The following is a 16859-nucleotide window of genomic DNA, read 5'->3' on the forward strand; positions in this document are numbered from 1 at the left end:
ACGCACTTTCACGACTAATTAAGATCTGTAAATGTAATCTACCAGTCGAGCACTTGAACTATTCTGTATTACTCAAGCTGGCTTGCTCTGTGTTAGAAAATCGTGGCCTAGTGGTTAGAGAGTTTGACTCCTAACCCTAGGGTTGTGGGTTCGAGTCTCAGGCCAGCTATACCATGACTGAGGTGCCCTTGAGCAAGACACCGAACCCCCATCTGCTCCCCAGGTGCCGCAGAATAAATGGCTGCCCACTGCTCCGGGTGTGTGTTCACAATTTGTATGTGTTCACTGCTGTGTGTGTGCACTTTGGATGGGTTAAATGCAGAGCACAAATTCTGAGTATGGGTCACCATACTTGGCTGAATGTCACCTCACTTTTTAAAAACCTTTCTACAAACTAGAAGGGGAAAAATAACCAATACTCTCGGAAAACAAAAAGAAGGCCACAGGTTAGACTAATCAACAGACTCCTCAGACAAGAGAGATGCAAATTCAGGTTTCTCTCTAATTCAGTAGCTAAGAGATGGTGAGAGGGAGAGTGAAAGACGAGAGCAAAACAGAGCCTCCAAGCACAGCTGAATTGAACATAAAGTGTGTTTTCTCATGCTAATTCCCTGCCAGAGTGCCAGGGAGGAAAACAAAAGCAGACGAGAAACCGTCACTAAATGCTGTAAGAAGGTGCACAAAGGACGAGCTAATGAGGGGAACCTTAGCGCTAACTAGAAAAACAAGAGGGCAACAGAAGGCACTTTTTAAAAATGAAAAGATCTTCATAAAGCGTAAAGGTTGTCACAGGTACTTTAAATGTATAGTTAAACAACCCTAGATCGGTGCTTCTCAATTGGTTTGGAGATCCAAGTTTTAAGTGGTCCACCAATGCATCAAAATTGTATGCTGCATATGCAATAATGACTATTAAATCACAATAAACTGCCAAGCCTAATAATAAGCAAAGATTTTCACATATTTGGTTTGCAAATGTCTATTTTGATGGTTTCATGGTGTCACCAATAATTCAGATGTTTCTCATCTGTCTCATCTGTGACATTTATTTTTCTATCCAAACTATGGTCAATTATATATAATTAAGTTACAGCATATTATTTATTTATTAATCAGAACATATTATGACCCATTTTTTTATCTTGAACCAGCTAGTCTAGAACCACTGTTATATATTAACCATTTTAAGGGTTTGAGCTTGTGTGAATAAAGTTTTTTTTTTTTTTTTTTTTTTTTTTTTAATGGTTTCTGCAACATCTTGGTCTTTATTATTTCCAGAGGGGTGTAAATATCCAAGCACTGCAGTAATGTCTTCCAAAAACAGAAATGTGCTGAGGAAGTCAGTCATTTGGATCCTGAATGGAAAACCAATGTATCATTTACATAAAAATGTGCTGATGTGATTTAGTTTGGCCAGAAGACAGATATCAAGCATATGTCGATATGGGACATGTCTACTATCCTTAATGTAGAAAATGCTTACAAGACAAAAACTCCAGTACAAGAAGTTAATGAACAGTTCGTTGAAACGAACACAGATGTGCATCTGCTCAAAAAACACAAACATTCACAGACCATATTGCAAAATCACTCAGGGATACCACCAGCTGGAGGTTAGAGGAGTGCACCTCTAAGCAGCTGCAATTTACACCAGCACAAATGATAACCCAATGTAAAGCTCAAGACATAGTTAAATGTAATGATTATTGAGATGTGCTAATGTCAATGAAGCACCACAACTCCCACTGTCAAAGCCCTGCAAAGTGTATTTTAATTTCCCAAAGCCTCCAGCCAGCCAAAGACATCATGTCCAAATGATCTGCACAAAATCCTATCTGATAGATTCCACCTAAATGTGTATTAAACCCACCATTGAACCTTCCCTTCTGACAACAGCACAATGGGTGGCTTAATCCTAATCTCACAACAATGCGAAGTAAACCCATTTTAATCCAGTGAGGTTAATTTATTGTCGGATTTTTGAAGGCTCAGAGTGAAATAAGTCAGTGTGGACTGTTTTCAACTGGCATCCTGCATCTTTGAACATAAATGCCTGATATGTTTAAGATGACAACACAGCATTTTAAATCACAAATATCTATAAATATCAATGGGTTACTTGTAAAATGAAGAAACCTATTTCTTATTCACTTCCCTCACTCACAAAGCAACTTGTCTCATAGCAGTTTCAAAGAAGTTAGATCGCTCTCAAGGGTCAATGTATTTGATATATAGGTCTGGATGGGTTAGAATACTAGTCTCTGTGGAGCAGCTCTCTCTGATCTCTCCAAATTAATTGTTTAATTAAGCAAATGAGTGTCTCACATCCATTTGTCATTGCTCATGGCATTGCCTGTCCAAACCATCCCTGGCAATGCTAAACACTTCAAACCACAACATATAGTAAATACAGCTTGATCTGAGCTGTTTTAGAGTTACGGACAGTTTTCTGTTAAACATTACTGTGTATTACAATTTATATAAATCATACGACTGCATCACCTGTGACAAACGCTCAGGATGGTTTTTCAAAACAAATTACAAGTAAGTTATTAAAAATGAACATTGATATTAAATTATATTTGGTTCATAAACACATCCTAGTTATTAATCCTTCCAACTCAGCAATGCGAAGTCAAATTATTGGATAGTTCAGTAAATGCTGCTCCGCTCGCATTCTTGTTTTTGTTACTCAGAAGAGATCACGAGAATCCTACATTTTTAACGACTGCTTATTTTAATGTGTTCTAACTCCAAGGCGTATGCTATCTTTAAAGCATAAAATTTGAATACGATTGCCCCGGGAGAGAAACGAATGTACGTGAATTCGCTTTGATTATGATTCATTGCCAAAGTCCAACGCAATTCAAGAACATCCAAAGCGCGCAGACATGACAGCGGTTCTATGCCTTACCTTCATTATCTGGATAATTCCTCAATGCTTGACACAACACCAATATATGAAAAGGAGCAAGGAAAGAGTAAATCCTAAAGCGAGCCATTTTCACGCGGCTCCACGCGCCCGCATCCCTGTGCGTAAACTTGGGGCTGGTGAGCCGGTGGCTGCGCTGGAGAACTGAACCGAGTCTGAGCTGGAGAGGAAACAGCGCGCCCGCTTGAAAGAAGATCCGACACTGGCATGAGCTGCACTCCCTGGCCACAGCGAGCGGGATGAAGGGGGGCGTCACGCGTGTGTGCGTGGCGTCAAGAAGGCGCGCGTGAGTGCGTTTCCTGGAAAACGTATTTAGTTGTAAATTGTGTAAAAAAAAGTGATAGTTACTGTCTAGATAGATAGATAGATATAATCATTTTCTAATCAGTTATCATTATCATTCTTTATTTAAATCCTGAAAAGTGAGGTTTACCATTTTATGAAACCTTTTTAAAGTTTTATTTAAAAAAAAGAAATGGTACATTCTATTAAATAAACTGTTGTCAGTCATGATATCGATTAAAATCTGGACATAATGTTATTGTTTTAGTATTAATGCAAACAAAAAGTCATTTTATTTATTGTTTGTTGATTTTAAATATAAAACTTAATATGTCAGTACTTTTTGAGCAATTCCAGCACACTTTAACAATAACGTGATGAAATTTATATCCTTGATCTATTTGGTCTCTATAATCATAACAAGAAATGTTCATACTATTGCATCTCTGATAGATAGATAGATAGATAGATAGATAGTAGATAGATAGATAGATAGATAGATAGATAGATAGATAGATAGATAGATAGATAGATAGATAGATAGATAGATAGATAGATAGACTTACATCACCTATTGTCATTGGCAGTTACTTATGGACATTTAGATCAGAGGGTCAAAGTCACTTTACTGTCCTGCTGTGGCAACGTGCCGCCACATTCACCTGACCATGTAAGTCATATCACAGGCATGGGGACGCAAAGTGAACTGACACAACAGAGACCATTAGACCAAAACCTCAATGTTTGGTATTTAAAGATGAAGGTCAAATCAATACTCTTACTGCTCTTGGAAAAAGGCCACAGTTTTCCCCCCTCTGCCAGTTGGTTCCTCCCACGCAGGAGCCCTCATAAGCTCTGTCACCTACCCAAAAAAAAAAATGACATCACATTTCATGTTTGAATGTGATGGCAGGAAGTGTAAATGAGACATCTCTACTGTGTAAGCCCTCTCCAACAATGGCTGACAGACAATCAGGCACACTGCCCGGGGTGTGTGGAGGAGTGCCGGGGGTGTTTATGATGGCTCAGACAAGCCTGTACACACCAGAGCTGAAAAATAAATGCAGTCAGTTTTCTTAGTGCCTCTGTCTTTTTATCTGCATTTCTCTGTCTTTCTCTTGCTGTCTATCACACTATTAGTGACAGACAGGACAGTCTGGAAAAACATGTGCAAGCTACGCTTTAAAATTTCCACAAAATTAAACCTTCCTTGTATGCTTTGCAAATTGCATGTTAATTTAAAGTTCATTTATTCACCCTTGTGTTGTTTCAGACACATAATCTCTTTCTTTTGTGTAAGATAAAAAAATATATTTTAAGCTAGACACTGTTGAATGTACAGTATTTACAATGAATGGGGTATAAAGCTTGTAATCCTTGTAAAGCATGTAAAACCACCATGAAAATGCTTTAAAAGTGTTCCAAACAACCTGAGCACTAAGTATTTTGATGCCATACAGTGGTGTTAAATGAGAAAAAGACCACATTATTCCCTCATAATTTCATTGTCCATGTATTCAGGAACCACTGTGACTGGATCAAATCAATGAGTTGAACACAAGAACCACTCAAGATCCACAACAATAGTTTATTCACAAATTAAACACTGGAGTTTTGCAAAAAGTCGACTTACATTTCAATATAATACTTTAATGATCATTTTATAAATGTTTTATATACCTTCAAGCCTGAAAGCATCAAAACAATGTATAAAGGTCAATAAAATGAAATAATTTTACTTATTTAATATTTATTGACTTACAGATTGCTTTTTGAAACTCTTTAAATATTGTATCTACTTACTGTAAAATAATTTTCCATGAACCACTGTGACTAGATTGAGTCAATATGTTATTATTTGAAAAATAAATCCAATTTGTGGACAAATCATTCATACTGTTTTAAAAATCATTCATACTGTTTTTTACTCTATTAAAAGATCCATTGATGAGATTTGAATCACAAGAACTTTTCATATACAAATCAAACAAACTAGGCTACATATTATCATTGAATAATACTTTTATGGTAGTTTTGTGTAGTTATTCAGCAAGCATAAAAAAAACATAAAGGTGAATAAATTCTGACAGAATTTGCATGAACTATCTCTTTAAAGTATTGTATATCTCTAATCTAAATTTAGTTTCATTTTCAAGTATTCAATGACCACTGTGAATGGAAGTCAGTGAGTTGAACCCAACAAACAAATAAGTCAGATTTGTAAACGAATCTTTCATGAGATTTTTTTGACCACATCTAAATATTATTTGCCAGTTTCTGACATAGGAGACTGTTCTTTAAAAAAAGCATTGCAATTAAACAGGGCCATTATGTTGAGGTTTTGCAAAAGCTCCAAAACAATTTCTCTTTCTCTTTAAATGTCATATTTCTTTACCTTAAAATTACCCCCATCCCCCACCCCCGTATGCATCAGTGACCTGTCAGACGAACCTTCCTGTTTGTGGAAGATGTGGTCACGACGTGTCTTCCACAATCTCTCTCGCTGCACCACATCCCAATATAAACCTGTTTCATTATTTAGCACAGAAGAGTGAGAATCTGTTCCCATCAGCTTGAGAATCCAAAAGCGGTGGCGGTTCCAAAATCTTCATGTCCGCTCTTATTAATGAAGTGGGAGGGGCTTTGACAGGTGTACCAGGGCTGACAAATACATATCAACCTTCAACCTAAGACCTCCTGTTGGTTAGCACAGATAGCTCGAGCCTAATGAGGCTTGCTGGCAAGCTCCAGAGGCCAGACAGAGCACGAATGATCATGTCAGCTGCAGCCGAGAGCCACATGCTTTCATATTTGTCTATCATGGATGTGTAACCATCATGGATGGGTATAGGAAGGGGGGTTTGCAGTGGAGCTCTTGAACTTTGAACAGGGGCCCCTCTGGATTTACAGAATCCTGCTGCTGCTGCTGCATATGGGAAGAGCATTTCATATGGAGAAACATGCAAATGAATGGGTCTCATTAGCCTAATAGTCATGAATACCTCTTAGAAAAAGCCTTTATCCTTTTCTAGGCACCCCATACTTGGACTATGCACTGGTTTTACTGGAGCTTTTAATGTTAGTGAGACAGTAAATATCTCAAAGAGATTGTTAAAGTATTGTTAAATACAAATTATCTTAATACATTGCATATTTTTTACGTATGTGCTAGGCAGATTACTTACCAATTGTAATCTTTTACTGATTCCAAATTACATGACAAAAATTATAGTTAGCAATGTAATTCCTAACATTACACATTTTAGGTAATGCAATCAGAGTACTTTTTCATTACTTTTGAACTAACTTGTTTATCACATTGATTTGATTCATATCATTAGTGCTGGGATTACATGTAATCTGGGCTACATAATTATTTAAATCCACTTCCGCATACTTTCATGAACTTATTCTTTGAACTTGGTAACTCCCAGACTGAACTTCCCAGACTGCTTTGACTATCTTGTGTGGTGCCCACAGAACAGGGCCATCTGGGACAGGTTAAACGTGGGCCGTGCCACTCCACACAGATCTGCTTCTTTGGGCCCCATATACTGACCCTAGGGCTCCGTCTACTGAAAGAGAGTCTTGCCCTGTCTGCCATGGAGTGGGGGCCGGGTCTGAGGTTCCTGCCGCCCCTCTGGAGAGCAAGCATTGTGCACTTGCCTCTTCCCACACTCCTGCTCACCTCTGGTGGGTGGAGTCTGGACCCCCGTCAATCAGCCAGCATGCGGTCCCTGATGCACCACAAGCCAGCACAAAAGAGCTTTTTTGTTTTCATTCAGTTTTGTGCAGCTCTACAAAAGTGTCTGGTGCATAGAAAGAGAAAGGGCTGCTTGCATGTCCGCTGCAGGTTTTCTGGAAGTTGCTAAGGTTTCTCTGATGTGGGAAGGTTACATTGAACATGCACTAAGCTAATTCTAGTAAAATAAATTAAAAACTCTTGCCGACAGTCAGTTTAGAGTCTTTTATAACAGAAAACCTGGCCAAAACACATTGAGAGTTCAGTAAAGGCAGGCAATGTAAGGCCACATGTCTGAGTAAAGTTCAGTGCTCTGTTTATTTAAGTCCTTGGCACTATCTGAAGGATCTTAGATGTTGTATAGCTGTGTGAATGAGTGGCTCACTCTCTGTCACACTGTGACATTCTGAATGGGGAAAAACAGGAAATTAAAGTGCAACTTAATGAAGGATTTTCACCTCTGCTTTTTTTATTGTGGCTCATATATAGGTTAAATCTTCAAAGCTACATTAATCCAGAAGTTAACTCTAATGTTTTTATTCATTCTCTAAAGAAATTATGAATTGTGTTTGCTTGCGCAAAAGCAGTCGTCATGATGCTTAGATGTTGTGGGTTATTGGTGGTTGCTTGGGTATTTAGAATAGCTTTAGCATGTTTCCATGTAGTTGTTTGTGTATTGTGTGTGGTTCCTAAGTCCTAGGTGAAGTTTCAGTAATTTTTTATGATAGCATGTTTTAAGTCGAGTTAAACAATACAGACCAGAAATTATTGAAAAATGTAATGATTTAATAATTGAATTAATAAATAAATTAAAAACACAACAAGAACACTTAAATAAGTACACCGTGTTCGTATGTATATGTATATAGGGATCATAACGGAACAGGTTTAAAAAGTGATTTTTCATTTTTATAGAATAGAATAGAATAGAATAGAATAGAATAGAATAGAATAGAATAGAATAAGCTTTGATTGCCAGGCATGTTTCGTGACAGAAGCTTCCACAGTGTATAACAAAAAAAATTATTCAATTATTGAAGTTTGATCAAATGTTTACATTTTCAATAAAAGATGATACATTTTTACCTGATTCGTTAGATTAAATTAGTGCAATTTAAAAAAAAAAATGTTGACTCGTATACAGATTTCATATTTCTATAGATAGATTTTTCTAATTATTCATGCATATTTACTATATTAGAATGAAATATCTATTTTATCTTTCATAAAAATGTTTGCGTTCATATTTAAATTTCTTTCTTGTGTACTTCCTGTTGTTTGTGAGAACGGTTGACAGACATTGTTGAAAGAGCATATTGCTGGGAAGTATTACTAATATGTACTACACTATTCAAAAAGAAAACGATTTAACACTGCATTAAGATCCTCTTAAAAACCACATTACCAAAACCATCTCCATCACTTTTTCTTTCTGTTGCACTTCCTCAGACACTTACACAACACACCCCTGGAAGAACAAAACCTTGTCAGAGTTGTTTATTTTGTAATGTTTCTGAATATGTCTTCTTCTGCAATGCTTTAGAGGGCACTGGATGTCTCTTTTAGATCACAGAGGAGAGAAAAGACTCCAATCCCTCTGGCGTGGTTATATAATAACCAAGTTTTTGCAGCACTGGCTCTGTGATGTTGCACATCACTCGGGTTCACTGGGTTTCTGCTTCCATCGTCCCTGTCAAAGATGCACCAAAAAAGAATCCCGCTTCTCTCCATTTCAAGGCAGAGAAACGGATCAATCCGTAATCCTCCGGTGCAAATTAGTCTTTGTAATTATTTGAGATCTCATTATCAAACAGCTGCTCTACCTAATTGAATCAATATTTAGTGATAACACATCCAGCATGCATTCAGCTGCAGAGCGGGACGACATTAAACAGGCTACAGCCGATTCTTACGGTCTCTTTAAGTAGGTCAAGATGCAGGGTTTTCCTTCAGAGTTATGCAACTTCAGGCTTCTGGAATACAGTGACTCAAAATACACAAGAGAATGAGGGATATTTTTAAGAATGCATACGCCTGGAATGTGAACATCACATTTTTTATTGCTGCAGCAATAGGATTAGATATATTGCTTTGCATAGCAGATATTTCTGTGTTGCATTCACACCGCTTTTATTGCATCTAGTGAAAATTAACTCTTATCTTTAACACACATTATTTGACCTCTCTCTCTCGGGATGTTAATATTTTTTGCCAAATGTTGACTTTATTAACACCATCTCTTCCTAAACACACCAGGTCCCTTGACAGAATCTCAAATCCTCAACATATAGACTGTTTCCTAATCAGACGCACACAGCTTGGGCTTTCTGCCCCAAAACGTCACTAGTCTGCCATGACCCCTGTTAACCTCTCTATTTAAAACACTGAAAATCCCTTAAGCAAACTCCAGACTCCTATCTCTTCGCCGCAGCCTCTTAACACCAGCCTCGGGAAAAGGAATCAAGAGAAAGAAAGGAGCAAAAAGACACCATGATGTGAATCAAACCCAGAAGTTAGATTACATTTTGTAGTCTTTTGTATGGTCATGACACCAACATTTCCTCTAAAGAGGCCTTTTAGGCAATGAGACTGAGAATCTTGCTGCTGTTTTGGCATTAGACCTGTGCTGTGTTTTATTAAAGATGTCTAAATATGGTTCCAGGACGTTGATGAGACAGGGATGTCCAGTCAAACAGAGTGCAGACGCGCAGACGCCTTTAAGTCTCTGCGTTCTACCTGAGTGACCTGAGAGAAAATGATGGAGCGGCCTCATCTGTGCTGTATTATAGCTGTGGTATATGTGAAAGGTCTCTGTATCGATCTATAGGACATAGTCAATATTCATAACCTGCAATGATAACACTCATTGTCTCTCCAGAATCTGAGATGTCAGAAGGGATAAGGTCAGCCTTTGTCTGTCTAATGGTGCAATGAACAGCAAATATTAATTAATTATTAATATAATATAAATTATATTTTATCACAATTACAATTCATTACAATATTATCATATGTTGATACCTGTTAAACTGAAATACATAAATTACTGTTCAAAGTTTTGTGATTTTGAAAGGTCTCTAATGCTAAAAAGGCATTTCTTTAAAATCAAAATACAGTAAAATTAAAAATATTATAACATTTAAAATAACTTTTCTATTTAAATATGTATACAATATGTAATTTATTCCATTGATGACGAAGCAGAATTTTCAGCAGCCATTATTTCAGTCTTCAGTCACATGATCCTTCAGAAATCATTCTAAGATGCTGACTAAAAAACACTTACTAGTAGTAGTAATTGTTGTTGTTGTTGTCATCAGTGTTGAAAACAGTTACTGTATTCTTATTTGTTTTTTGGAAACCATGATACATTCTTTCCATGATTCTTGATCAATAGAATCTATTTAAAAGCATTTCATGAATTTTTTTTTTTCCTTCATTTTATCACTTTTGATCCATTCCATGTTTTCCACTTTGCTAATTAAAAGTATTAACTTCTTTAAAAAAAAAAAAAAAACTTCTACAATATACAATATTTGATGGCAAGTGATGCTAATACCAGTACTGTATTCACTCATGAAATTTATATGTACTGCTGGATCCCAAAAAACATTACTGTGTTATCATGTTTGTTTGTTTTTTAAATGGTGATATCATGCAATGTTTTTTTTTTTTTTGTAAGTGAAACTGTCATTTTACCTCTTTATTTGAGCATTCTCTCCTTCTGTCCAGGCTTTCTGGACACATTTTACCCTCTTGGTAAATCATTTGTAACACCATGTGCATCCTTTTTTCCAAAGTTGTCTATCTGCGGTCTTGCGAGTCCGGCGTCCATGTTGCCCCTCTGACAGGGAGCAGGTGTGTTTTCCACCACATTACACACACTCTGATGAGAGCACAGTGAAGCAGCAGGTGTCTAATTTTACCCAGCCTTCCTCCAAGTGCATACGCTCACATTCACACTACACACACTTCTTCTATAGCAAACCCCCAATTTCACATGATTGAAGGACATTTAAAGACAAGGAGAATGGACATCATAAAAAGAGGCTAAAAAAGTGTTACAGAGTTAAGAGTAAAGCTGAGAAGTGCTCACAGTCATAAAGAAACTCACCACAAACAAAAAGCAGAAACCCTGACAAGCTTCAAGTTCCTGTCCAGAAAGACATTCTTCTTAAAATGCCTGTCTCAAAAGGATGTTACATAAAAGCCTCTATTTTTAGCAATTAAAACAGCATAATTAGTTGTTGCTATTATTGTCAATGCATTCAGATGCACATACTAAAACACTGTAATTGTTTCAAGGCATGTCTATAGTTTATAGGCTTACTCCTCAATTTTATGAAAGGCATTTCACACAAGAGAAGTGAAACCATTTAAAATAAGGCATACAACTAGACAAACTGTTAGTACACAGCATTATTATTAACTCTGAACTGTAAATGATCACTGAGACTTCACTTGCTGCCAACAGAAGAGAATAATTTATAACATTAAAAACCAATGCTTCATTTATGGTGGAATTTTGTATCTTCTGTCATATAACTCCACCTGGTGGTCAATATTAAAACAATATTTCATGAAAGCAAGCAACAAGTCCGCTATTTACGTACAATGAACCTGACAATTAACTAAATGCATGAAAGCATACTGTGTTCTGCGTATTAGTGTTTAAAGATGCAGATATCTTTCTTCTGCTTCTGAATCTTTCCTAAGAGGATTCGATTCCTGCTTGTTGAAAAAGAGACTATCAGGTGTTCCTGAAACAGACCTGAAACCATGTGGCTTTGTGGTTAAAGCATTCACTCTTTCATACTGTAATGTTTTAAATATTATTTGAAATATAAATATACATCAGATATTTAGTCAGTTTACTTTTTCTTTTAAAAGAAAAAGAATAAAATGAACAGAAATGAAGTTCCTGGTCGTTATATTTTTCTTTCTTAATGTATTTAATAATAATTCCAAAATCAAATCTGCACAACAACATGCATTTTGCAATATTAAATGTTTCTAAAAAAAATATACAAACATTGAAAACAAAAATACATTCTTGATTAGAGATTATAAAATCTGTGAAGCAGAATAAATTCATTTCAAAAGAGATTGATAATGTACACACTCAGCATAAAACAGTTGTGAATACTTATTTTTGACATCTTACAAATTAAGGTTTATGTCAGCTGGCAGGTCAAACAATACATTCCAAAAGTAAACAAACAACTCAAAATGTATTTTTATTCTTTTGTCTGCGTCTCTTTCCTTTGTTATTTTTGTTCCGTCTCTTGGCATTTTGGCTTGGCAAGGCTTTTGGATCAGTCGTTTTTTTCTGGTCCACCGTTCTTATAATTTTTTTGATCCATTCTGAATCTGGATCAAAACACCTAATTTTCCTTCCTACAGTCAACAAGCTAAGAAGATAAACAATGAAAATAATGGTAAAAATCAATTTTATTTGGATGCTAAATTACTATTTAAAGCACTGTAAGCCCTGTCAACTTTAGTTTTACAACTTGTTTTTAATTAATTTGTAACTTCATCAAAAAAAAAACTGAATAAACATCAAGTATGGGAATTTCTTTACTTACACAATTGCGTTGATAGGGCACACTCCTGCTCTCTGAACTGTGTAACTCAACACTCTGTTTTTGTGTATTCTGTCTTTGCTTGTCCTCAAACAGCAGGTTGAAGAAAGATGACTTGCTTCTGTATGACAAAAAGAAACCGCACTTATTTTTGAAATATTAAACAGTTTCTGGACTTTAACTTCTGATTTATTTAAGCATTCAAATTGAAAACACACCAACCCTTTCCAGGAATCATGAATGAGTAACAAAATGTAAACTTAAACTCACCTGCAGTAAGGCAGAGCAGAAACAGCACAAGGCAGAAAAGAAGACAGACGAGCGACCTCATGACGGCTGTACAAAGAGACACTAACTGAAACTACTCCTTACATAACCTTAATATTTCTCACTTTCAGTTTCTCCACTCTTTTGTGCACATGCACACACACACACACAAACCTCAACCTCCAAAATGGGTATTGTGTATGTGAGAGAATGTGTTCGAATGAGCCTCCATCTGATGAGTGGAAAAAGCCACTACACAGCTTGCCACAACGTGGGTAGCTACTGTAGATGAATGGAGTTGCATTGCGAAAATACATGAACAACTATAGATAAGAACTGCACACTTTTATGACTAGTGATAATGCATACAACTTGAGTTACATGCAATGCTTCACTATGTTTCCTTTATGATCATAAGAAAATTAATAGAATGAGGCCATAATCATTATAGCCACTTAAGGGGGACAAGTATCCCCCAAATCTAGAACTTATCAAAATGGTACAACAAGTTACACAGCTGTCTATGGATGCTCAACAATGTCAAAATGATTGAGCTGGCCAATCAAAGAAATAGTGAAAAAGAGTGCAAATTCCAGGGTGAAGTGTCTGTTTACCATTGAAAGAGAGCGAGGTAAGATGGAAGTAGCAAAACTGTTAACATTTAACAACTGTTTAATGATATTGTTAAACGACTGACAGAAATATCCAGAAATCCAGAAATATTGCAGAAATGCAATCCAGCTCAATGCTTTCTTCAAATTTCAGAATTGTAAAATATGGTAATTGCAAAACATCATTTTAGAGTTAATGATGAAGGTTTGAGCCACTGATAAGCAGTTATGAAGGAGAGAGATTAAGCATGAATGAATTATCTGAGCAAGTAAAACTGCTTCAAAAACAGCAAATTGTCGCTGATGAGTAATGTAATTTCATTTTTCTGTCGCAAATTATTTTTATGAAAAAGGTCTATCATGTGTCTGTACTGTAAGAGATAGGAAACATACTCTCCAAAGGTAATAAATAGTCGTTTGGAAGGACAGACATTGTTCTTTGTTTACAGAACAGGATCCTTCTAATGGCCAGTTTGACCAATATCATTGTATTGTTGCATACTAGTATACAAATCTTTATTTGACCCTCTAACTTTAACACTCACTATTCTAATTCTATTCTTTAAAAAATCTAACTACCTTTCTAATCTTTTTGTATTTCTATTCTATTCTTTTCATTTATTATGCAATTGTATATGTATGTGTGTGTGTATGTGTAAAGACCTCTAACTAGCTTGCTCTATTCTTTTATTTTTTATTCTATCTGTTTTCTTTTTATTTATTATATTAGTTAAAATCCCATGTTACGTGTACTGTGTTAACCTAACTGAGATTTGTTATAGCACTTTGTAACGATAAAAACTCCATATACATCGGGAAGAAGGAGGCGGGAACCGGCGCACAATCAAAACATACTTTAATAATCCAAAAATAAACAAAACAGCGCGTCAGCCCCTCACGCCGACTGACGCGCACAAATAAAAACCAAACACATAAAATAATATCCCAGGCCTGGTCCTCTCTCGTCCTTCACGGTCGTCACTCCAGTTTTATATCCTTCCATCTCCTACGTGGGACTCGATACTGGCGGTGGGGCGCAGGTGTAGCTCATCTCCAATCACTACACCTGGCCTCACTCCTCGTTCCCACGCCTCTCGGCCCCACCCCACTCGCCACACACTTATATATCATTGCTCTTTTTGTTGTTTTTGATTGCTTCCACTGTCTTCATCTGTAAGTCGCTTTGGATAAAAGCGTCTGCTAAATGAATAAATGTAAATGTAATACAAATGCAACCATCATTCCACACCACAAAAACCTGACCTGCTTTTATTGAATAAAAATTGCTCAGAAGAACCACTCACTTTAGAACCGTACAGATATAGACATATCTGTAAATTCATGCATTAACTGGCTAAAAAAAAAAATGTCAATATGCTTTACATTTAAATCCTTGCTCTACTGAAAACATGAGACATGCACATGACTTAGTTTAGAAAACACATTGTCAACCAGTCTATTCTAATCTAAGCACCCACATTTTCTCAACAAACACACCCTGTGATCTACTCCACCTCTTCTCAAACCAAGGGGAGTTCTATGCATCATGCAAGGGGTCTTTGTTTCCCATGTCTATTGTCTTGTGTGTCAGCACATGGGTTTGTTGCTGTTTTTTTCAGCCATATGCCTCTCTAACCCCTCCTTGTTTCCTCTTTACCATGCACTTTTTAGCCCTTGACTAGTCCTTGTTGGTCTAATTTTGCTCACCTGTTCCTTGCATGCTTTCACCCCTAAAGTTCCCCTTGTCCTCTTAATTCTGCCTGTTTGTGGTCATGCTCACCCTCATCTTCATGCTATCTGTGGCTTTGGCTAAGTATGTGTTCCTTACCCCTTGCCTGGATTATCTTGTCTAGCCCCTTGTAATTCTATGTTCTAGCCTTGGTCTTTGTTTTTGGATTTTGTCTGTTTTGACTTTTTGATTTTAAGTATTCATCTAGTTCTTTTAGTCCTGATGTCTTGTTAGCATTTTTGGTTGATATTTTAAGTTTGTGTTGGTTAAATAAGTAATTATTTCCTTTTTGTCTTGTTGTACTTTCCTGACCTGTTTCCTATGAAATCCTGCCTGCTGGTTCCCCCTGCCTGGCACATGGTCCACTTCAGTCTGTGGTCAACAAGTACTTGAGCTCAGCTTTGTGGTGCCTTGCACTGTCCTCCCCATCTGCACAGTCTTGCTGTTTCCTCTGCAGCTCTTCTGCCAGTTGATGTCTGAGGCCATTCCGGTATTAACTGTCTCATCTTTTACCTATGTCCCTCCTGATAAATCAGCAGTCAAGCTAGTTTCAGACACCTTGAGTAGCCTGAGATTGCTGCATCCATCCTTGGGACGGTCAAACCAGTTCCACACACTCGTGAGTTGACTTAGACTGCTGTGGCTATCCTTGCCCTAGTAAAGTCTGTTCCAGTTATTCCAGATTTGACTGACTGCAGCCATCACTGTGTCAAACTTGTTTAAGACACTCCTGAGTTGACAGATCACTGCAGCCATCCTAGCCTCAGTTAAATCTGTTCCAATCATGCCTAAGGTGACCAGTCTGCTGTGATCTTCCTTGCTTCAGTTAAACCAGTTCTAGACACCTCTGAGTTGGCCAAGACCACTGGAGCTATCAGTGTCAGTCAAGTCAGTTCCAGGCAATCTTGAGTTTATCCAGACTGCTACACCCATTCTAATGGCAGTAAAGTTACAGTTATGAAGTGTTTTCCTAAGCCACCCAGTCTATTTGATTTATAAACAGACGTTATGCCACAGACTGTTCCAACTTGTCATGCCACGCCTACAGAAGTTATTTCATTGTGATTGTGATTGCTCCTGCCTGTCATTTTTCACCCACTGAATTTGTTACTGTCTTGCCTGTTATGTCAAATCCACAGAAATTGTCCCTAAAGTCATGTCACATCATGTTCATGGAGACTATTTATATCTGTCAAGTCATGCCTTAAGAGAAAGGTTATTCCTACCTTTCATGTCTTGACCATATAAGGTTTTCATCAGGTTGTTCCCAACAGTTAGGCCATGGCCACAGACAGAGTTCCTTCCTGTCAAGTTGTGGCCATATAAAATGTTCCTGTCTAAGGTTGTCCACCTAGAGATTTGTTGTCGTTTTGTTGAGCCTACAGTGGTGGTTCCTGCTAGTCAAGTTTTGTCCTCAGAGATCAGACCAGTTCTCAGCTGTTTCTGATGAGCCTTGGATGATGTTCCTAGTGGTTGTGTTCCACCCAAATCTTGTTCCTTTCAGTTTTGTTCTTGAAGATTGATCCTATCTGTCTTTCTAAGCCAACAGAGGTTGTTCCTGCTAGTCAACTTCATTTGTGCCCTCTACCCACTTTCTGCACTCTGGCCACAACCATCCTGCACCTATAGCCTGGTCAGTTGGGAGGGGGTATATTTCATTTAAGCATTTAGCAGACACTTTTATTCAAAGCGACTTCCGGTGCATTCAGGC

At 37.2% G+C, this 16859-nt stretch overlaps 1 protein-coding gene across 1 annotated transcript; it reads right to left on the minus strand.

Annotated features, from left to right (window-relative positions):
* Positions 1–11909: 11909 nt before the first annotated feature.
* LOC113042756 (eotaxin-like) lies at positions 11910–13102 on the minus strand. Its single transcript, XM_026201772.1, has 3 exons — positions 12812–13102; positions 12545–12662; positions 11910–12367 (listed from the first exon to the last, which is right to left on the minus strand). The coding sequence occupies exons 1-3, from the start codon at positions 12870–12872 to the stop codon at positions 12181–12183; spliced, it is 366 nt and encodes a 121-aa protein (XP_026057557.1). The 5' UTR covers positions 12873–13102; the 3' UTR covers positions 11910–12180.
* Between the last annotated feature and the right edge of the window lie 3757 nt (positions 13103–16859).

The sequence above is a fragment of the Carassius auratus genome, chromosome 24, assembly GCF_003368295.1.
Source record: "Carassius auratus strain Wakin chromosome 24, ASM336829v1, whole genome shotgun sequence".
In the NCBI taxonomy this organism is placed as follows: domain Eukaryota; kingdom Metazoa; phylum Chordata; class Actinopteri; order Cypriniformes; family Cyprinidae; genus Carassius; species Carassius auratus.

What these genes read in the sequence shown, in the direction of transcription:
- LOC113042756 (XM_026201772.1), bottom strand. Translation starts at nt 12,872, where the DNA reads ATGAGGTCGCTCGTCTGTCTTCTTTTCTGCCTTGTGCTGTTTCTGCTC. An exon ending in TCTGCTCTGCCTTACTGCAG is followed by an intron (nt 12,663 to 12,811) that starts GTGAGTTTAAGT and finishes TTTGTCATACAG; the next exon opens with AAGCAAGTCATCTTTCTTCA. An exon ending in TGCCCTATCAACGCAATTGT is followed by an intron (nt 12,368 to 12,544) that starts GTAAGTAAAGAA and finishes TTATCTTCTTAG; the next exon opens with CTTGTTGACTGTAGGAAGGA.